The 24,332-nt window shown below is 40.4% G+C and overlaps 1 protein-coding gene and 1 pseudogene across 7 annotated transcripts in view; both read right to left on the minus strand.

Moving 5' to 3' along the window:
* The window catches only part of HDAC4 (histone deacetylase 4), a 204,736-nt gene that overhangs the window by 150,344 nt on the left and 30,060 nt on the right, over nucleotides 1-24,332 (minus strand). For 5 of the 7 annotated variants that reach the window (XR_015795164.1, XM_088135537.1, XM_088135533.1 and 2 more), the window contains exon 3: nucleotides 4,323-4,394. The exons of the other annotated variants lie outside the window; for them this stretch is intronic. Coding sequence is in view for 4 of the 5 variants with exons in the window: in XM_088135537.1 (XP_087991663.1) it covers nucleotides 4,323-4,394 (72 nt within the window). In the remaining variant the exon portion in view is untranslated. The remainder of the gene's footprint in view (nucleotides 1-4,322; nucleotides 4,395-24,332) is intronic. 7 annotated transcript variants of the gene reach the window in all.
* LOC148216518 (uncharacterized) lies at nucleotides 10,204-13,502 on the minus strand (annotated as a pseudogene).

Below are 24,332 nucleotides of genomic sequence, written 5' to 3' on the forward strand. Positions count from 1 at the left end.
ACATCTTGTTCTCCTCAGTCCAGTCTTCCAGCCTGCCTAGATTAGACTGTAATCTTGTTCTGCCATCCTAGATTTTGGCCAGACCTCCTGTCAGAACTACGATGTTCAAATCCCAATGAAGAAAAATCTCTTGAAACTCGTAATAAGTTCAAAAAGAAGTTCATTTATTGAGATGTATATGCAGCTTAAAAGCATTGCTGAAACTAAAAGCCTGTGCTTTACCACTCTACTTTTACCCTCTTGTTTACCCCTCCTTCCCCTCAGCCAGTACTGGGTTCTCATGTTGGTCCGACCTTGTACATTCCTGGCTTTAGATAACAGTCCATCTGGGTTAATGGTCTCACCTTCCTTGCTCCCCCCTCCCACCACTAAACAAATAGCAGAAACAAAGCAAGCAACTAATGAGCTGATAGCTTGATTGCTCGAGGTTCTGACACCTCCCAATTTTGTATCATCCACAAACTTAACAAGCAGCCAATCCCATTATCCAGGTCATTTAAGTTGAATAATACTGGTCCTGGGACAGATCCCTGCAAAATCCCACTAGTTCCTGCTCTCCAATCTGATGTAGAGTTAGCCACCCAGCTGTGAACCCACCTTACCAAAAGTATCCAATCCGTTCTTTAAGAGCTTGTCAAGAGACCTTTCTTCAAAATAACAACAGTGCAATGCTCCTACCTAAAAACGAGCCCATCTGCTTGGGGAAAAAACTTTGAGTGCTATGTGGGATGATAGGGAGCTCATCAATTTGCCTTGCAGAAAATGATAGAGTATGTGTATCATAGTGGTCATACTGTGAACAGGCAAGCTCCCCAGAAACCATTTTCTGAGCACACCCACAACATAATCTCAGAATTCCAAAATGATGGCTGTTCTTGACATAAAGTATAGCACCTTCATATGTATAGCACCTTCAATTATTCTTATGAGATATAATAAAATAGAACTTACTTCACCGCTAGTATAACTGTCACAGCTACTAGTAGTAATAATATATGTCTACCATTTGAATAAAACTGATTATAAAACATGACAAATGAAAAATCATCAGTAACAGGTTGTGCATCCATCCTTGTCCTACTTGACCTCTTGGCAGCTTTTGATACCATTGACCATGGTATCCTTCTGGATCAGCTCAGGGGACTGGGGGTGGGCATCATGGTGCTGTGCTGGTTTGCCTTTCTCCAGGGTCGATTCTAGTTGGTGATGATAGGGGAGGAGAGGTCCTACCCTCGGTCCATACTATGTGGGGTGCCATAGGGTTCAGGGCTCTCCCCTCTCCTATTTAATATCTACATGAGACCACTGGGTGAGCTCATCTGTCGCCATGGGGTGAGGTATCATCAGTATGCCGATGATACCCAACTATACATCTCTGCCCCTGGTGAATTAAGTGATGCTGTGGATGCCTTATTCCGGTATCTGGAGGCTGTGAGGGTCTGGATGGGGAACAACAGGCTTCAAATGAACCCTTGCAAGACTGAGTGGCTTTGGGTTGGGGATCCTGATGGCCTGGGACTATATCATCTTTGGTGCTGGATGGGGTGGCACTGCCCCAGAAAGGCCCAGTGCACAATTTGGGGATCCTCCTAGACTTGTGACTCCTGCTTGAAGAACAGGTGGCAGTTGTGGCTAGGAGGGCCTTCGCAAAGCTTTGGGTTGTGTGCCAATTGTGCCTCTTCCTGGATTGGGAGGCTCTGTTCACAGTGACTCATGCCTAGTCACCTCTCCAGATTGGACTACTGTAATACACAATACATGAGGCTGCCCTTGAAGAGCATCTGGAAGCTTCAACTGGTGCAGAATGCAGCAGCACAGGCAGTTATGTGTGCTCCTAGAACAGCACTAACTACACCTCTGCTTCACAAGTTGCATTAGCTGCTGGTTCTGGGTCCAATTCAAGGTGTTGGTTTTGAACTTTAAAGCCCTTCAGAGCATGGACCTAGGTTATCTGAAGGATCACCTCTTCCCAATTACATCAGCCAGTCCCATTAGATCTGGCAGGGAAAATATGCTACATGTTCCATCGGCCAGGGACTTGCATTTGGTGGGTCCCAGGAGGCGGGCCTTCTCTGCCATGGTTCCCTCCTTGTGGAACATCCTCCCCCCCTGAAGTTAAGCTTGCCCCTTCCCTGCTGTCATTTAGGAAGTCCCTCAAGATCTGGTTATGTCATCAGGCCTGGGGATCTTTGGGAACTGGAGACATTCTTAGATGGCTCCACTGCTCTCCATATTCTGCTCTCTCCGTGGGTTTTGTATTTTTAAAACCTAAATTTTTAATTTTTTTGATGTTTTTATTTTAATAATCACTTTTTATAATGCTTGTTTTTATCCACTTGTTATTTTATTTAATTGTTGTAGGCTGCCCAGAGTCGCTTTGTATGAGATGGGTGGCTATGTAAATGTGACATATAAGTAAATATAAAATAAGCAGCAAGAAATATAAAATAAAACTATTGCAAAGCTGATAATTAGACACCATTTTGAGGATCTTCTTGAAGAAACAAGTATCTTAATCATAGAATAGTCAGTAATTTTAAAAAACTGTACCAGCTTCTATTAAGTCTAATTCTCAGGACCAATAAATAAAACATCCACGTGCACAAATTGGGATATTGCTGTTTTTTAGTACACAATTAAAGACACCCTTGTCCCATGTACAGTAGTGTGAAAAAGAAAGTACACCCTCTGTGAGATCTATGGTTTTACGTATCAGGACATAATAAAAATCATCTAGTCCTTAGCAGTTCTCAAAAGTAGGTAAATACAACCTCAGATGAACAATAACACATGACATATTACACCATGTCATCATTTATCTTGCAAAAAAAAAGCCAAAATGGAGAAGCCATGTGTGAAAAACTAAGTACACCTTATGATTCAATAGCTTGTAGAACTACCTTTAGCAGCAATAATTTGAAGTAATCGTTTTCTATATGACTTTATCAGTCTTTCACATCGTTGTGGAGGAATTTTAGCCCACTCTTCTTTACATTGCTTCAGTTCATTGAGGTTTGCGGGCATTTGTTTATGCACAGCTCTCTTGAGGTCCTGCCATAGCATTTCAATCAGGTTGAGGTCTGGACTCTGTCTGGGCCATTGCAACACCTTGATTCTTTTCTTTGTCAGCCATTCTGTTGTAGATTTGCTACTGTGCTTGGGATCATTGTCCTGTTGCATGACCCAATGTCAGCCAAGCTTTAGCTGTTGGACAGATGGCCTCACATTTGACTCTAGAATACTTTGGGATACAGAGGAGTTCATGGTTGACTCAATGACTGCAAGGTGCCCAGGTCCTGTGGCTGCAAAACAAGCCAAAATCATCACCCCTCCACCACTGTGCTTGACAGCTGGTATGAGATGTTTGTGCTGATATGCTGTGTTTGGTTTTCACCAAAAGTGGAGCTGTGCATTATGGCCAAACATCTCCACTTTGGTCTCATCTGTCCAAAGGACAGTGTTCCAAAAGTCTTGTGATTTGTTCAGATGCAACTTTGCAAACCTAAGCCGTGCTGCCATGTTCTTTTTAGAGAGAAGAGGCTTTCTCCTGGCAACCCTTCCAAACAAACCATACTTGTTCAGTCTTTTTCTAATTGTACTGTCATGAACCTTAACATTTAACATGCTAACTGAGGCCTGTAGAGTCTGAGATGTAACTCTTGGATTTTTTGCAATTTCTCTGAGCATTGCACAGTCTGACCTTGGGGTGAATTTGCTGGGATGTCCACTCCTGGGAAGATTGGCAACTGTCTTGAATGTTTTCCACTTGTGAATAATCTTCCTCACTGTAGGATGGACTTTAAATGGTTTGTAAATGGCCTTGTAACCCTTCCCAGATTGACGGGCAGCAACAATTGCTTCTCTAAGATCATTGCTGATATCTTGACTCTTTGGCATTGTGTTAACACACACCTCAATGCTCGAGACCAGCAAACTCCTAAAACTTCGGCTGTTAAGAACTGCTAAGGACCAGATGATTTTTATTATGTCCTGATATGTAAAACCATAGAACTCAAAGAGGGTGTACTTTCTTTTTCACATGACTGTACTTCTGAGCAGTTACCATTCCATGTATTTATTTGTTTTTGCAAAAAAGGATCGTACAAAACGATCCAAATAGTTGAAAGGAAGATACATTTGGACAAGGTGGGATCTATAATGATTTGCAGTGAGAATGTTGTGAAAGAAAATAAACTTTCTTCCAGTTTTGTTAACTTACTGCAAAAAAATAAAAGATAGAAATTGCAATTCCAGAAATTCCAAGTATATATACTTTTACACATATAGTGTAATTTTAGATAACTAAATGCTTTCCCTCTTACCAGAACTTGGAATATGATTTACTCTGGACGTATTTAGCAATTCTACTGGCTGATCCCTGCCAGAAAGTCCATCTGAAAAAAGAAAAGAACTCAGCTAATGTTAGTAGTTCAACTATGATAAAGTTACTCAGAGGTTCAGTGCATCAACCACCTGAACAATTAGAAAGACCAAAATCAACTAGGCCACTAATTTCAACAAAAGGTTTAACTGTTGAGTATTACATTTCAAATTATGTTTAAATTAGCTGTACAAAAGTGCAGTTGCTTGTACTGTATAGGATATGTTTTATTTGCAACTTGTACTTTTCATTTTATTTCTGAAAAACTATGATGCTGACAAGAGAAAAATAGACTGAACATTTTTGAATGAAGATAGTAGTAGTATCGTTAGTATTACTATTATTATTATTATTATTATTATTATTATTATTATTATTATTATTATTATCATCTCAGCAATAACCCATCTTTCTGCCCTTAGGACACTTAAGATAAAAACTTAAAATCTTATAAACACTGTTCTATTAAAACTAACTCAAATAGAAAAGATCCTATGTAAAATACAAGGTAAGCAGGGCTCAGCACATCTGCCAACAGAGTACATTCCACAGCTTCAGAAGAACAAAGGCAGAGGCCCTTTTTTATGTAGCCAACAATCAGAGCTCAGAAACAGTGGACATCTTTAAAGGAGTCTCTTCTGACCATAATACGCAAACAAGTATATTCAGATGGGCAATACCTCAGATAATCAGGCCCCCAACTATATAGTGGTTTAAATATCAAAACTATCAACATACCTACCTACCCAGCATGCTATTCCATTTTGGGATAAGCAACATTATGCAAAGTGCAGAAAAGGGGTAATAAAAATATATCATCTTTATCATTAGCAAGAAATGCTACAATGGCATGGGTACAATTAAGGCTGATAATCTCTGTTCTAGCAGACCTTCTATATATTGGCAAAAAAAATACCATGTATGTGTTAAAAGTAACATCTTATAATGTGCCTATAAAACCTTTGCAGCCAATGTAGTTCATTGCGCAATATGAAAAAGCAGTAAGTCTGTTCAGAGCAGCCCTCCACTGCTTTCAATGCCATGGAACCATCCTCCAAATTGGCTCAACCCTCTTCACCCTAAGATTGCCTCCATTTGCTCTCAAGCTAATATCCCTTTTGTTTCATCATCCACACCTCTCTATTAAACCAGAGGACTAATGTGGCTCTGTGAAAGGAAAGAAGGACCTTAAAAACAATTGTTTCTATTACACAAATCATTAGCCAGAGCATCTATGATGTTACCAAAAAAGGAAGTCTTTACCATTCAGGAAACAGGCAAAATATTACTAGACAATGACAGGGATTACAAAGAGGTCTTCTGCCTTCAGATCAATTCCAACCAAACAGAATACACATCTAAAGTATGCCCTACCTCATATGGAGGCACAGAAACTAACTGGTCTATGGTTGTCATCCATTCAGACATCAACCAATAAGCTTCTTCTAAATGAGTAGCCTCCGTTATAAACCTTGAAATCACCCAGGATAAGAAGCCTCAGACAACCCACCAACAATCCACTATATTATTAAGCTATCAGTCAATCACATTATAATTATTTCAAATTAAAAGTAGTCTCCCTAGAGTCACTTCAGGCGTTTTCAACAGACAGGATTGTGCAGCTTTCTTGGTAACAGTATGGAAGTGATTTGCCATTGCCTTTTTCCAGAATGTTGGGTTTTGTTTTTGTTTTTTTACTTCCTAGTCTTGCCTATAACCCCGGGGTTTCCTGGTAGTGTCCCATCCAAGTACTAAGAAAATCCAATCCTGTTTAGAATTTGAAATCAGTCAAAGTTGACTAAGTATTGCCAGCTAAGAAAAAAACTAATTATCATATATTCACTGTTGTTTTTTCCTCCAAAACAATGTAACTCTGAATGAGAATACTAAAAACATGTATTCGGTTATATGCTGGAAAGAAAAAAAAGAAACAAAAAGATGACAAAATATGTATTTTAAAGTACACTGTTCAGTTTCAAGAAAAATACACTACTAAAGAAAAGTCTTGTTTTATGAAGAAAGAGATAAAAGTTTAAGTTGTCAATTCAATAATCTGGTTAACACCAATGCACTTTAATGCTAATGCAATTAAATATATCTGAGATCCAATAAAAGAGAATATAGCTTGGTCTAAGATGCTGACAGTTTCCCGGTTGAAACTATGGTTAAGTCTGTCCATGTGTTGTGAGATTAAGCAGTCATGTCTTCTGACTGCTAGTTGCGTTCTGCAAGCCTTCTGCCTGTCTGCTCTACATAGTGATTGTTAGAGTCCTTACACTGTATGTTATAGATGACTCCTGTTTTTTCTTCTTGGGCTACTTTGGGTCTTTTGGTTTGCTTAAGGACTCCACATAGCTGAGACCTTAATCTCTAAGAAACTGATTTCAAAAATATACCAAAGAGTGAAGAAATCCGAGAAAGAATCTCAAAATAATCTTGAATACTATTTGGGATATAATTAAATACTATTTGGAATATATTAAATGAAAAATTCTTATATACAGAACTGTTTATAGGTTCTGTTACTTACAATTACTTCCTCATTTCTAACATCTCCTCCAGAAAAAAACTGAAACACAAAAATCTAGCTAAACCCAGTAAATTTAGTATATACTGCTTACTTTGCATAATGCCATACATCTCTGTAATCTCAAGAAAAACAAAAACAACATATGCCAATAAAAGAGTAACAGCTGCAGATCCCCTGTAATCTACAACCGCAAGCTGCTCTGCTGACAACTACTTTACGAACAGAGTCCAAGTAGAGTTCTTACAGAGAATGATCAGGTAAATTTCTCTGCTACTACTTCTTTGTTATAAAATCCAGCTGCCTATGGAACCCTAATAAGAATAGCTTTCCAAAGGAATGGAAGGGAATAGGGAATGCACAAGCTCCCTATAAACAAACTAAGGGAAAGTGGGAAGGATTGAAGTAAATGTGCAGGATCCTGGGAAGTCTACAGCATTTAACTCCAAAATCTCATCTGTCTGTCTGTCTGTCTGTCTGTCATACTTGTCACTGCCCATCTCATTAAAAAATAACTCTGGGCAGTTTACAGAGAAGCTAAAATCAATTAAAAATACAATATAAAATAGTCCTAAAAAAATAATAAACATAGTCCAAGAATTGATGTTAATGGGCAAGTACCGTATTTTTCCGACAATAAGACGCCCCCATGTACAAGACGACCCCCACCTTTCCAGCCCAAAATTAAAAAATCAATATTTTAAAGATAGTGCAGAACACATTTTTATTTAGTAATTAGTCAACATTTACCTGATACACTCGGTGGGAGGAGGTCCAAACCGTCTCTCTGCAGCTCTATTTCCAGGCTCTTTTGCATAACTGATTACATTCAAGCACGAGTGAAACTGCCCATAGCTTGTCTCTGCAAACAGCCTTCCTCTAATTGGTCTGTTCAGCATCAGCTGACGTCAGTTACATCAGGCTCGTGATTGGAGGAAGTCTGTTTGGGAGACAAGCTATTTCACTCGTGACTGGAGGCTAGCAATAGGAGGAAGCCTCTCTGCAGAAACAAAGTATGGGCAGTTTTGCCACCGTGCGGTTCTCTCCTCGGCTTACTTCCTTGCATAAGACGCCCTTCAATTTTTAGGATAAGGATTTTAGAAAAAAGTATCGTCTTATAGTCGGAAAAATACGGAAGCTTGGGGAACATCATCAGCCAGCCACCCCCAGGATTGATTAAGATTCTTATTGCCCCACGGAAGCTGGCAGAGCCAGGTCTTTAGTCCTGTCTGAAAAGCCAGGAGGGTAGGGGCCTGCTGCACCTCTGGGGGGAGAATATTCCAAAGGCCAGGGGTAACAGCAGAGGAGGCCCTCTTTCTGGGCCCCACCAGCTGACATTCTCTTGCTGACGGGGTGTGCAACATGCTCTCTCTGCCTGACCAGGTGGGATGGGCTGATGTGATGGGGGTGAGATGGTCCCTCAGGTAACCTGGACCCATGCCATGTAGGGCTTTAAAGGTAATAACCAACACCTTGAATTAGACCTGAGACCCAATGCAGCTCCCTCAGTAAAGGTGTTATATGTGCCATTCTTGGGGCACCCAAGATTGTCCGCGCGGCCACATTTTGAACCAGCTGTAGCTTCTGGATACTCTTCAAAGGTAGCCCCATGTAGAGCACATTGCAACAGTCTAACCAGGAGATGACCAGGGTATGAGTGATTGACTGTAGAGCCTCTTGATCCAGGAAAGGACATAACTGGTGTACCACACAAAGTTGGGCAAAGGCCCTCCTTCAAGCAGGAGTCGTGAGTCCAGGAGGACCCCCAGATTACACACTAGGTCTATCTGGGGCAGTGCAACCCCGTCCAAAACCAAAGATGGCAAATCCTTGGATACAGAAGGGCCTCCAATCCACAGTCACTCCATCTTACCAGGATTCAGCTGAAGCCTGTTCCACCCCATCCAGACCTCCACAGCCTCCAGGCACCGCAAAAGGGTGGCCACAGCATCATTCAAGTCATCCTGGATGGAGATGTATAACTGGGTATCATCTGCATATTGATGATACCTCATCCCATGGTGGCAGATGATCTCACCCAGCAGTTTCATGTAGATGTTAAAATGGAGTGTCCAAGAGTACCAAACCCTGTGGCACTCCACAATGGAAGGGCCATGGGCTGGACTTCTCGCTTCCAATCAACACTAATTGGGATCGACCTTGGAGGAAATAAGAAAACCAGCGCAAAATTGTGCTGCCCACTCCCAACTCCCCTAAGCCGACCCTAAAGGATACCATGGTCGATGGTACTGAAAGCTGCTGAGAGCTCAAGAAGAGCAAGGATGGATGCACCACCCCCTTCCGCTCCTGCCAGAGATCATTCATGAGTGCAACCAATGCCGTTTCCATCCCGTATCCGGGCCTGAGACCTGACTGAAAAGGGTCCAGGTAACCTATTTCCTTCAGGATCCTCTGGAGCTGCAAAGCTACCACCTTCTCAACCACCTTACCTAAAGAGGGGAGGTGGGAGACTGGACAAAAATTGTCCAATAAGGTGGGACCCAGTGATGGTTTCTTGAGGAAGAGATGCACCAGTGCCTCTTTAACTGGGAACTGGGAACACTCCCTCCCTCAAGGATGAATTCACCATCGCCTAGACCCACCCACGTCACCTCCCAAGTAGCCTTAACCAGCCAGGAGGGAGATGGATCTAGGTGGTGGCACTGACCCTCTGGAGGACCCTGTCCACTTCCTCGGGTTCAACGGGATCAAACTGTTCCCCAATAACACGGTAAGTCTGTACCCTGGGCATCTCTACAAACCATACCTCACATTTGGCATCTAACTGGAACTGGATCTGAGTGATTTTATCCTCCAGATGCCCAGAAAGCTCCTCTGTGTGGCCCTGTAAATGGGCCACCAGGTCCTCCTTTCCCAGAAGGGATCAGGTGATCTTAAACAGGGCCGCTGGGCAGCATTCTGTGGATGCAATAAGAGTGGAGAAATGTTGACGTTTCGCCGCTCTTACCACCACAAGGTAGGCCTTAATAGCGGCTCTAGCTTGTGTTCGGTCAGGTTTGGTTCTTGTTTTCTTCCAGTGGTGCTCTAGATATCTCTTAATCTTCTTCAAGATCCTCAACTCCTCCGTAAACCACAGGGAATGTCAGGTTCGATGGGTCAAGAGAGGTTGCACGGGTGCAATCTTGTCAAAGGCCTCGGCTGCTGCCCTATTCCAGGTAGCAGCCAAGGCCTCTGCTGGACCATGCAGCAGACTCTTGGGAATTACTCCCAGCTCCCTTTGGAACCCCATTGGGTCCATCCATCGCCGGGGGTGGACCAATCGAATGGGTCTTGCCTACCTGCAGAGGGGGGTAGCATAGGAGAATCTCAAGGCCACCAGGGCGTGATCTGACCATACCAAGGGGGATAGATGTAATTCCTCCTTCAGACCACATTGCCACTGCTCTGACAAGGAAACCAAGTCCAGTGTGAGACCACTGTCCCGAGTTGGGTCACAAATAATCTGGGACAGGCCCATGGCTGCCATGGTGGCCACAAACTCCTGAGCCACCTCTGAGGCATGCCCTAGGGACAGCATATTGAAGTCCCCCAAGACCATAAGTCTGGAGAACTCCACTGCCAGCACCGCAACGGCCTCTAGCAGCTCAGGCAGGGAAGTTGCTACACAGCAGAGAGGTTGGTACAGCAACAACAATCCCAATTGTTCTCGAGAACCCAACTTCAGGAACAGAGTCTCACAACCAGCCACTTGTGGAGCAGTGCCCCTGAAAGCCAACAGAGATTCCCAGATGAAAACCGCTACCCCTTCTCCCCTGGCCTGGGGTCTCAGCTGGTGCCAGACCATAAACCCGGCTGGACATATTTCCGAAAGGGGAATTGCCCCTTCGGGACCCAGCCAGGTCTCAGTGATGCATGCCAGGTCAGCCCACTCCTCAGTGATCAAATCACATATAAGGGGGGGCCTTGTTGTTGACTGACCTGGCATTAAGAAACAGCAGCCCCAAACCAGGCCACTGTGGATCTGCTGTCCAGGACCTGGGTGAGAACACACCACCACGTTTTAATTCTTTCTTGCTGTCATTTTTTAAAGCAATCACTGTATCAAATTCTGCATTGGCAAAACAATCCTACAGTTCAAGAGAATACCCAGCTCTACATTTCCAACTAATTTCATATTTCATTTCATATTCAAAGAAAGGAACAGCTGAAATCTAATTGTTGCTTTTGGGTTAACCTCTTCTGAAACAAAAATAATAATTTGTAGAAACTTTCAAATATTAATGGAAGGCATCCCACCTTGGAATTATTTGTTTTTTATATCCACTAGTAGGTCTGACTGTTGATTGGCTTTATTCAACTCTCTCAATGCTTGATGTCTTGGGTTAACTTTATGAATTTGTTCTAGTTACCTCATTTTTTCTTGCAACTGTGATTTCCGCCTGTTGTGTTCTTTCTTCCTATTCACTGCAAATCTTATGAAAATTCCTCTCATATAAGCTTCACACTTGTTTCCCACATGGTTGTCTCTGACATCCCAGGTGTCATGTTTATTTTGAAGGATTTTAATTCTTTACATTTCTGTAGAATATTTCCTTGAAGTAATTATGCATCATTCCTCTCCATCTAAAAGGTAGTTTTTCTCCTTGAAACCATGAGATTAAGATTGGATTATGATCTGCATATGTCACTAGACAAATTTGCACTTCCTCAATAGATTATAAAAGAGTTTTTGAGACCCAGCACATAGCAATTCTTGAATACATTTTGTGTCTGGCTGAAAATTATGTGGTCTCCTATTTCTGGATTTCTTAGTCTCCAAGCATCTATCAGTACCAATGTGTCCATATACTGGAAAACTTTTATGGGTAGTTTTCCTCCTTTTTTCCCTTGAGTTGATTTATCTAAATAATGAGAATTTCTCCCTCTGCATCTTTTATGAAGAAGTCTTATAAAATTGTTCTTTGTCCCTGATTGGGGCGTAGATACATGCAAGTGTTAAAAATTTGCTTTTTTCCCTTAGTTTCAACATTAGAATCCTTCCTTCTATATCCTTTGGTTATTCTAATTCTTCTCAGGAAAGTGATTTGAGATAGGTAACTACAGGTAGTCCCCCCTTTAAGAATAAGTTCCATTCCCAAGATCTGTCCTTAAGTTAAATTTGTATGTAAGCTGGAACAGTACTATTGTATAATACTGTATAAGTAGTATTATGTAAGAACTCAAACCATTGTGTATTTAACTCGAATCATTGTGTATTTAACTTGAATTTTGCTACAATACGCTACGTTTTTAACTATGAGTTGTCTATAACCTGGCATTCTTAACCCGGGGACAATCTGCATTCCACTTTTTTTCTTTGTTTTTCCAGACAGTATGTTCTTGACCTATTTTTTTCTGTTTTAGTAAATTGGCATCATCTTGTTTTATGTGCATCTCTTGTAAACAAACATTATCAGCTTTGTGTGTCTGAAGCTTGTTAAAGATCATCCTTCTTTTATTAGGTAAACTGAGTCCATTTACATTTAAAGATATTAATGTTTTATCCATTCTGATTCTAATTTAATGTTAGTATTGTGTTGCAGCTACACTTAATTTCCCCTTTTCTCATCACAGGTTTCCTTCCCTGTGCCAGGAAATTCCTTGTCCATTAGATCTTTCACATAAGGAGGAAGCGATTCTTTTTTTCCCCCAGACAGACTTCCAATGCAAATGGGATTCTCCATCCATATCTGATTTATTTCTTAATAGACTTATAAGAAATGCAAATTCTCTCCTTATTCTGGGGGAGACATCTTGAAATATTTTGATCAGCTCCTATTCTACAGTTAAAAGTGTCTCAATCTGCTGCTTTAGAATAGCATCTTGTTCTTCTATGTAAAAATCTTACAAGAATATCCCAGGGTACTTTTTTTTCTTTTTTGCAAATATGGAATTTATGTTGAAAATTTGTTCATTATCCAGAAAGTCTCCGTTAACTAGATATTGTGAGGGTCAAAAGGAGGGCAGAGAGGATATCTGCAGACTCTTCTCATCCTGGATATAATCTTTTCCAACTTCTTCCTTCAGGACGGCGCTATAGAGCTCCATATGTTAAAACATCTAGACATCAGAATAGTTTTTTCCCTTGTGCCATTGCTCTGTTAAATACTATATGATTTGATATGTACTGGACAGTGGCTTCTTCTTTTGGAAAAGTTATTTTACTGGGCAGTGTTATTGTTACTGTTTATTAATTTTCTGTTGTTATCCAAACGCACCATTGATCTTGCTGTTTGTCACCAAAGACAAATTCCTTGTATATATTTTATACTTGGTCATTAAAATATTTGTATTGTATTGTATTGTAATTTTTAAGTAGTCCTGGATCAAGGCTTTGAAGTAACTTCCAAGATCTTTTCCAAAATCTCCTGGGATGCCTCTGAATCTTATGTGTAATTGCCCCATTGCCCTTTCAATTTCTTGGCCTTTTCACTCCTGAAGTTTCAACTTTTGTGTCAGATTTTCTAGTTTTTCTTTTAACTCTTGTTGTACATTGGCTTGAACATTCTTCACAATACTCATAATCTCTGTTTTTAAGACATCAACTCTGATATTCTCTATCTCTGTCTTTAAATTAATTTTGATGTCCTCCATTTTGTTAATCATTTATTGTGTTTTAGATTATTGTTCAGTCCTGTCATTGGTGTTGATAATTTCTTACATATTTCATTGAGATATCTGAGTCTGATTCTTCATTCTTCACTTTTCTTCCTTTCCCTTGACATTGTTTCTTTCTTTATATGAAAATAAAAATGTCTTCCGTACACAATATTTACTTATTTTTGCTTTGTCCAAACACAATTGTTTTGTGATTTTTCAAGTAAATAATGAATCAGTCAGTGAGGTGGAGTGGGGTGCTACATTCTTATTCTCCTGTTCTTACCTTATTACCACATTCTTAACCCTCTGTACAACCATCTTTAACCCATTTGAAAAATCTATTCCAAAACCTTCCTTCACTCCTTATCCCATTTCTTGTCTATCAACCCAACTGACAGTGTTTGAATTCACAAATGTATGTAAAGTTTTATATAAACTGTATATACTCAGTTAATTAGATTCACGACTTGGAGTAAAAAAGTATATACAGTCTTCAATTTGGAAAGTAACTATTTAAGCTTGTCCTTTGTTGCCGTCTACTTAATCTTTTTATTTCTTGCAGAGGCAGAGTGGGGAAGAAAACACTGCTTTGCAACACTTCTTGGTTTCTGGAAGTTCAAGGTCATTCCTAGACAGTTTCTTTCCCTGCTGTTGTAGTTCTTTCACAAAAACAATTACAGGTAGTCCTTGTTTAGTGACTGTCTTGGACAGCAACTGTTCAGTTATGATGGTGATGAAAAAGTAACTTTGTGACCAATGCCTGCATTACAACCTTCCCAGCATCTCTCAGTCATGTGTTCACCATTACAGGCAGCCCTCACTTAACGATCATTCATACAGCAACCATCTGAAATTATGATGGTGCTAAAAAAATGGACCTATGACCCATGCCCAAAGTTACAGCCATCGTAGTGTCCCCGTGGTCACGTGATCAAAATTTGGGCACTTGGCAGCCCACCAGCACTTATTACCGCAGGTGCTCCCCCGCCTATCTCCCCCCACATCTATGCCCTTTTGATTGCCCTGCACAGCCAGAGCTGGGGTGAAGTAGAGGCTAAAGGCCTTCAGCAGTCTCAGCCAGCTGCCATCGCTCCCCAGGCCTCTACTTCAGCCCCAACGCTGCTGCTGCCGCCACTGAGAAATGCCGCCTCTAGCCCCACACAGTGGCCAGCCACCCCCAGTACCACTGCACAAAGCCCCAGTAGCCCCTGCAGCCCTACACTATGCAAACTCTGCTGAGCACAGCTGACCTTTGTTGTTTTCCTCTCACTGCTGATGAGGTGCGCCTGGCCTGACCCTACTAGCAGGTGGTGGCAATTGACTCAGGGCAGGAATGGATTTTTTATAACAAAGCCAGCTTCCCTCGAGTGCCCCAGGCACCGCCAATCACAACAACTCAGAAGCACCGCAATTCAGTAGCAAGCCTCAAGCAATCAAGGAGCCCTGGCTTGGCCCGCAGAAGAAAAGCCCAATGAACACAACGATCACACACACAAAGGGCAGCAATCAGGGAGACAAAGAAACCCGGCTGAACCTGCCATTAAGGCAAGGGGAAGAACACTGCTGATGAACTGAGTAACCCAGGGAAACGGGGTAAAGGGCGGGAACAAGGGGTAACTCCTGGTCAAGGGGGGGAACCCTATAAAACCACTGTATGTAACTGCGCCAAGACAATCCTGGCTTTGCCTGTAACCGCTACGCATTACACCTGAGTAAACTGCTTTCGTACAAGCCTGTGTCTCACGGAGTCTTTTATTCAGCGCTGAATGTAGCAATCCTTACAGTATGTAGATGACACTTTCGTCATAATAAAAAAGGAACAACTAGAGAAGACCCATGAAACAATCAACAACATCTTCAAAGGAATAAAATTCACAAAGGAAGAAGAAAACAACAACACACTATCCTTCCTGGATATCCTCATCAGCAGAGGAAACAATGGCAAATTAGAAACGCAAATCTATTGAAAAACAACCCACACTAACCAAGTGCTCCATTACCAAAGTAACAACCCAACCTCCCACAAGAGGAGCTACATAAGAACATCATTCACATAAGTACAAACACACTGCAGTAACTCAGAACATCAGAAAAAGGAAACAGACCACCTATACAACATCTTCCAACAAAATGGATACCCACGCAACTTTATCAAAAATGCCTGACCACTCAACCCAACACAGCACCACCAATTCAAGCTATGAAAAGAATAACACTACCATACATCAAAAACATTTCAGAAACAACCAAGAGACTATTACAACCACACAGCATCACCATAGCACACAAACCAACTAAAGCCCTCCAAAACATCTTAAGTAAACCAAAAGACCCGGTGGCCCAAGAAGAAAAACAGGAGTCATCTGCAACATACAGTGTAAGGAATGTAACAGCCACTATGTAGAACAGGCAGGCAGAAAACCAACACAGCGCATCCATGAATACCAACCGGCACCCAGAAGACACAATGAAAGCTCCTTAATCTCACAACACATGGACAGACTCAACCATAGTTTCAACTGGGAAACTGTCAGCATCTTAGACCAAGCTAAATCCAAAAATGCAAGGGAATTCTTGGAAGCTTGGTATTCAGACAAAGCAGCCATCAACAGGCACAAAGAGATAAACAACATCTACACACTATTCAAAAGAGATAATAGAAAGGAAAACAAAAGACCAGAACACCTCTCCAGCAATCATCACCCAGATAAGCAGAGATTAACACCAAGATTATCACCAGACAATCAGCAATAAACAATACCTTAATCAAGGAACTACCAGAGGAAAAAAATAAAACAAAACAAAACAAAAACCCCACCAACACTGGCAGGGCATGCCACTGTATATAAACAGAGAGCAAACCCCATTCCATTCTAGCACCGAAGATGTTAACTAGTCAGGTAACAAAATGCTTACAAGAAAAGAACCAAGCTCAAGGACCCCAAGGACTCCACAGTTCAACCCTGAGCTACGCATATCCACTTCCACGTCCAACTTGTTGTCAAATGTGAAATTCAAATTCTTCTCCAATGCCATGCTTCTAGGACATCTTGTTCTCAGTCTTGTCTTGCTGACTGCCCAGATTTGATTGGTGTCTCATTCTGTCATCCTAGGATTTGACCAGACCTCCCAAATTTGTGTCATTCACAAATTTAATAAGCAGCCTGCCAATCCCATCATCCAGGCCATTAATAAAAAAGTTGAACACTGGCCCCAAGACAGATTCCCAAAGGACATTGTTTGCTGCTCTTCAATTTTTTTTTCAGTGTCAATTAACCATACTTTAAATAAATTGTCAATGAAAATGTCATGTAGAATCTTGTCAAAACTTTGCTGAAATCAAAGTAATTTGTACCATCAGCATTCACCTTGTCCACTAAAATAGCTTGTCAAAAGAGGAGACAAGATTTATCTCCCAAGGCTATGCTGGCTATTAACCATCAGGGCACTGTCTTGAAAACATTTACGAATGGCCTGCTTTATTGATATTAGCTTCCTAGTTCTCTCCCCCTCCCCCCAGCAACTTTCTATAAGGAGAGGCTCGTTTGGTCTTCTCTAGTCCTCTGGCACCTCACAAGGGATCCAGGACTCCTCAAACATAATTAGCGGGGGTTGTTGACAGTTCTTCAGCCACTTCCTATTCTAGAATAGGCTCTGGGGACTTGAAAACTTTCAAATTAGCAAGATGATCTTTACTGACCTGCACACTCCCCTGTTGTATTCCCAGCCTGTGCTACTCAAGCAGAGTTGAGTTTATATGCTTTTTCTTAATAATCTGCTAAGATTTCTCCATTTAGTATAAGCAGTGATCGTACCACCTCTTTTGTCTTCCTCCTGCTGTTGACATATTTAAAGAAATCCTTCTTGTTGAATTTCACCTGACTTGCTAACCTCACCTTTCCCTTCTGACCTCATTCCTACATTTCTGAACTGAATCTTTCCAGACTTCCTTGGTTGTTAGTCCTTCCTTCCATTCCCATTAAGAATCATTCTTTAGTCTTAACTCCTCTATGTGTTGTCTATTCAAGCACACTGGCTCCTTTAAGCAGTTTCCTAGTTTTCTCCCTCATTGCTATCTTTAAATCACAGTTGGCTACAACACTTTTGCCTTTAATGTTTTCTTCCCTTCAGGGGGGAGGGCAGAGGCTCAGTTGTTGCTGTCAGGAGTGCCTGCCCTGTCATGGAGGAGCTGCGTTGGGAACAGGGCGCAGCAGTGGTGGAGGCTTCGCTGTAAGAAGCGGTGCGAAGGCTGCTCTGGGAAGCGGAGCCCATGTGATTCTTCAACATGCTTCAGGAAGGCTGCTAAATATAGCACTTGCTTTGGAGATCCCATGTTGAAAATTGATGTTGTATGCACAGGTAACACATCTGTCAGGAAAAATTCACAGGACAATATCCAAATTTGTGGTCCCAGTGATTGCATTCGTCTTGCTTCTGAAGAACAAATCCAATTGAGAGGAAAAGACTAAACGGTTCTTAAGATAGCCGTATTCAATGCAGCTCGTGATGGCAAGCTGCGACTCCTCACCAAGTTGCTGGCAAATAAAACTAAAGAAGAGGTGGCCTTGCTGATGTCAGAAAAAACAAATGGTGCCACCCCCCTTCTAAGGACAGCCCGATATGGGCATCTTGACATGGTAGAACATCTACTAGAACATTGCAGTGCTTCTATAGAAATTGGTGGTTCTGTGAATTTTGATGGTGAGACTATTGAAGGTGCATCACCACTATGGGCAGCATCAGCAGCTGGTCATTTGAAAGCGGTCCAGTCTTTATTAAATCATGGAGCATCTGTCAACAACACCACTTTGACCACTCAACACCTCTCAGAGCTGCCTACTTTGATCATCTAGAAATTGTAAAGTACCTTGTGGAACACAAAGCAGACTTGGAAGTGTCTAACCGTCATGGACATACATGTCTTATGATAACTTGCTACAAAGGACACAAAGAAATTGCTCAGTATTTACTTGAGACAGGGGCTGAGGTAAATAGAAAAAGTGTCAAAGGAAATACAGCATTGCATGACTCTGCAGAATCTGGTAGCCTGGAGATCATGAAGATGCTTCTGAAGTATTGTGCAAAGATGGAAAAAGATGGTTATGGAATGACTCCCCTTCTCTCTGCAAGTGTTATAGGCCACACAAACATAGCTGACTTTTTGACTCAGCATGTTGAGGCAAGCAAAGCAGAATGCATCAATGCCCTGGAACTCTTAGGAGCCACATTTGTGAACAAAAGGAGAGATTTGCTTGGTGCTTTTCTTCCCTTCATCTTTCTTCTTATTACTCTTAATTTGTTAAACTCAACCGTTCTAAAATCCATAGTTTGTGTTTGACCATTTTTCACCAAACTTTTGATTAGGGATAGTGTCCAGTAAACCTCTGTTCATTCCTGATATACAATGCTAGTTACACCACCTAAACCCAACACTCTTGTGTTCCCTGTCCTCTGAAATAAGATGTATCCAATATTGCACTGGTTGGTTTCATCCCATAATATTTCTAAAATTCCTATTATATCAAACTTGCCTACTGTATGTGCCTGATGATATTCAACTCCATTTCCTTGTTAGCCATACAGTCATATAAAAAAGTCAGTACAACCCATATAAAGTTTTTTTCTTTTTTAACATATATGGACATATCAATATTTTATCTTCATTCAAACAGTATATAAAGATAAAGATAATGTAACTGAACAAAAAAACCTATGAAAAATTGAGTTTGCAATCATTGATTTAGCAAAAAATTAACACATATGCCATTTCCTTCTGTGGAAAAAGTAAATACACTCTTGGCTCTAATACCTGCTATTGCCCCTTTTGGCAGAAAGAACCTCAAGTAGGCATTTCTTATAACTGTCTACCAGTCTCTGACATTGACTGGGAGTCATTTTTTTCCCACTCCTCCATGCAGAACAAGAAGCTAAGATTGAACCAAATGAGAAATTAATTGTAGCTTTAATTGCTCAGGACATAATAGTAACTAAAGAGTTTGCCTCAGACTGCATCCAAGGTCAAGAAAGTAGGAAAAACATTTATTTGCTTGGATTATCTTATCTACAGCATAAAGATGCTATCAAAATGTTTCTTTAACCTGTTTAATTGTGCTAAATCTACAAAGGCAGCCTATCATTTGTCATCTAGATATAAGTCTTCACAATCTATTGACTCTGATAATCATGACAAAATATTACAGGCAGCTGGAATGACAACACATTTGGAATATGAGGGAAAGCAACTTATGTTGTTTCCAGATATACCTCAGAGTGGTATAGAAGTGCAGAGAAATCTACCAAGCTTTTTAAAATATAATAAAATTTCCATAGATTTTAGAAATATATTTAGGTGAACTGACTGAACCTTTAACCTTATAGGGAATATATGATACAATCGATACGTGAAATCTGGAAAAGAAAGGAGCTCCCATACTTATTCATATTCTATCCTTATACACTGATGTACGTGAATCTGCAGTGTTGGTATTACTGGATAAAAAAAAAGCTTTTGATATATTCAAATCAAATTTTTGGTTCATGTGTTATAGAAGTTTAGATTTCCTATGGCGCTTATGTCTTGGATTGTAATTTACTATTTCAATCCTTCTGCTTGTTTAATTACTAATGAAATCATTTCATGAGTTATTAAAATGCAATGTTGAACTCTCAAGGATGCCCCTTATTATCTTTAATTTTTAATTTGGTATTGGAAACTCTAGCATGCCTAATAATACAAAATCATGAAATCAAAGGAATCTCTTAAGCTAAATTTGAATACAAAATGTTCTTACATGCGGATTAGATGTTAGGGTTTTTTTAAATGACTATCAATACTATTTACCTAAATTTTCAGAAATTGCAATTATATGGTAGACATTCTGCGTATACCATAAACATGAATAAATCAAATATATCATTTGGCAAGACAATTCCAAATGATGTAAGGAAAATATAGGTTTTGTATTTTTTCCAGAAGTTATTAAATATCTGAGGATTATTATCCCCAGGAAAATATCCAATGTAGTCAATATGAATGTTCCAAAATTTATCTCTCAGATGAAAGAGGATACTAAGAGATAGATGAAATATCTTTACATTTGTGAGAAAGAATATAGTGAAAATGAATCAATATATATTTTGAACACAATGTCTACGTGTCCAATATTTTAACAGATTGTAAGCTAAAGTTTTTATGGAAGGAACAAATACCCAGGGTCTCTAATCATGAATTGCAATGAGAACAATATTGAATACGTGCCATTATATGTTCAGCTTAAGAATTATTCTCTAGTACCCTAACAATTTTGGCACATTCTTGGTACTAATTATAGGCGTAATTTGATTACTTTTCCAGCACTGACAATAGTTAGATGTATTTGGGCCTTACTGGGTAGAAAATTTAAATTTGATTTTTTTTCTCATGAGAAAGTGACAGATTAAAAATGGCTGCCAATACATCTTTTTGGAAACACAGGGTCATAATGAAACCTGTTAAAAACATTATTAAGTAATAATAATTTTATAATTTTTGAAAGTCTACAAAAGGAATATAATTTTAAAAAGCTGAATGGCAATACATTCTGTTAAAACCCTTGTTAACTATATTGTTTGATCCTAATGTCCTCATGACCTCTGAAACACAGAGGCATTGAGTTTGTTAGATAAGGCCTTTATTATAATAAATATAATAAGCAAAACTATTATCAGAAATTAATAATCAAAAATAAATTTGGACAAATACAAGATATTTGCAATAGAGAACTAGAATATCCCACATTGTCCAATCGATGACTTCCCATTTTAAGTATGCATGTATATATGTGCATATATATATATACACACAAACACACACACGTGTATGTGTGTGTGTGTGTATGATTTTATTAAAAATGTTAAACATAAGAATAAGACTAATACAAACTAAAATAGAGCAAAACACAAAAGAGAAAAAGGAAAAAATGACAGAAGAACTACAGGTACAAAAAGTGTAGCCAAAAAAAAAAACAGAAAAGAAAGAAAAAAGATATAAAGAAGTGGTTTCCAATCTTCTTTACAGCAGTTGTAAGTACAATTATAAATTGATCTCTCTCTCTAAAGTTACATCATGACTCTCTTCTTTCTATAATATACCCTATCTAATCATCAAAATCATAAATTATAAGTTTATGTTTTTTTTTATGCAAAAAGTCCATAAGGGGTTTCCAGTCACCAATAAATGTAGATATTGTCTTTTCTCTAATCAAAGAAGACAGTTTGGCCGTTTCAGCAAGTTCTGTCTGGAATATTAGATATATTTCTTATGACTTAAAAACTTGGTTAGTTCAACAAAAAAAATTCTTTATGGTCTATTGGACCCAGTTGGTTTTCATTACTTCTATGCTAGAGATTTATAAAATTAGATGGAACTTGTAATTCCTGATTGATTATACATTAATGCTACAGTGAAGCAGATTCCTTGAAGGCAGACTTTTAAAATTTTAATGTTTTTTTAAATTATATTCTGGTACTGTAGTATGGAATCTTCCAATCTATGAAGAACTTTGACTATACCACACTTGGACTATGACAAAAACAGTTATCATGTTTTCATGGAAGAATAGTCATATCCCACACACCAAAGGTTGGCTTAATAAAATTTGTCAACTCTCAGTCTTCAAATCAGCTTTGTAATGATGGAGAGGCAAGATGGACAATGTGGTTTTCGTATGGTCTAAGTTCTATTCACTACTTAAAAACTGAGTCCCAATGTTGAAAAAAACTGAAAGAAGTTCAATTTTAACTGTATCAGTCTGATTCTGTTATCTCACACAATCTTTAAATGGGCATATATATTATAGATAGATAATGAAGGTGCTTTGTTTTTTTGAGTATTTAACTTCATTACAGTAGGTTTCTTTTCTATTTGCTGGGGGGGGCTCTTTGATTTTGTTTTTTCTCTAGGGCTTTAGTATTTTCCTCTTTACCATATAGCTTTTTTATACAGCAGATTAAAGTACAGTTTTTCATATATTAATAATATAGTTATACTGTTATACTAATATTTCATTAATTCATATATATTACCACAAACTACTAAGTTTTTTTGAACAAGAAATGCTAATCGTGTTTTTGATTTTAACAAAATGAAAATGCATTTTAAAAATCCTCGGTCACTTGCTGCTACAAGTTTGAGAGACTTTTGATCAACTCACTGACATGTATTCTGACCTCTCACAGGCACTGGGGAAGTTCCTATAGAAGCAATGAGTATAAAAATTATTCTCCTTTTAAGTGATCAGTATATAGGTATTACAGTTAAAGACAAGTTGCTTAAAAGGTGCTTAGGTGACTAAGTACACAAACGTATTGTCGAAGGCTTTCACGGCCGGAATACGATGGCTGGTGTGGGTCTTCCGGGCTGTGTGGCCGTGTTCTGGAAGTTTTGTTTCCTAACGTTTCGCCAGCATCTGTGACCGGCATCTTCAGAGGGCAGGAGCACAGACAGGAGCAGTTCTCTCTGTGCCCAGGATGATGTGACCCTGTTGTGGGTATTTATAGAGATCAGCGAGGGTGCCTGAAGGGTGTGTGTGGGGGGGGGGGGTTGGGTTAACGATTGGCTGCTTGTTTTGGTGTCAGAATATATGTGTATCTTCCTGGGGGTTAGGCAGGGTATTTTCCTGCCTAACCCCCAGGAAGATACACATATACAGTGGAACCTCGGTTTACCAACTTAATCCGTTCCATGACTCTGGCCACAACCCAAATTGGTCGCAACCCGAAGCAAATTTCCCCATAAGGTTCAATGCAATTACCGTTAATCCGTTCTGGCGTGGAGGACAGGGAGGCGGCTCTTGCTTGGAGGGAGAGTCCCCCTCCCTACGACCACGTGTCAGGGGCGGAAAATGGCCGTGGACCACGTGTCAGGGGCGGAAAAATGGCTGCGGACCACGTGTCGGGGCGGAAAATGGCCGTGGACCACGTGTCGGGGCGGAAAATGGCCGTGGACCACGTGTCAGGGGCGGAAAAATGGCCGCGGACCGTGTCATGGGAGGGAAAATGGCCACGTATCCTGTTCGTACCCCGAGGCAGAGTTCACAAACCAAGGTAAATTTTTGCGGCCGGAGCTGGTCGTAACCCGAAAAGTTCATTAACAGAGGCATTCGTAACCCGAGGTACCACTGTATTCTGACACCAAAACAAGCAGCCAATCGTTAACCCAACCCCCCCACACACACACACCCTTCAGGCACCCTCGCTGATCTCTATAAATACCCACAACAGGGTCACATCATCCTGGGCACAGAGAGAACTGCTCCTGTCTGTGCTCCTGCCCTCTGAAGATGCCGGTCACAGATGCTGGCAAAACGTTAGGAAATAAAACTTCCAGAACACGGCCACACAGCCCGGAAGACCCACACCAGCCATAAGTACACAAACCTTTTCCAGTGCAGGTAGTCCTCACTTACTGACCACTCGTTCAGTGACTATTCAAAGTTACAACGGCATGGAAAAAGGAGACTTACAGCCAGTCCTTGAAGTTGCAGCCATCCAGGGTCCCCCCAGTCATGTGATCACGATTTGGGTGCTGGGCAACCTGCACGCATTTACAATGGTCACAGCATGCCGTGGTCACGTGATTGCCATTTGCAACCTTCACTGCCAGCTTCTAACAAGCAAAGTCACTGTGGAAGCTGGCAGGAAGTTACAAGTCGTAATCACATGACACTGCACTTAATGACCTGTAGCGATTCGCTTACTGACTACAGCTGGAACTGACATAGTAAGTTGGAGCAGTCATGTGACATTTCACTTAATGACAGTGCCACTTAGCGATGGAGTTGCCAG

The sequence above is a fragment of the Python bivittatus genome, unplaced genomic scaffold (assembly GCF_059951505.1).
Source record: "Python bivittatus isolate LINGU-HERP-01145 unplaced genomic scaffold, Pbiv_v1 ctg000200_np1212, whole genome shotgun sequence".
Taxonomy (NCBI): Eukaryota; Metazoa; Chordata; class Lepidosauria; order Squamata; family Pythonidae; genus Python; species Python bivittatus.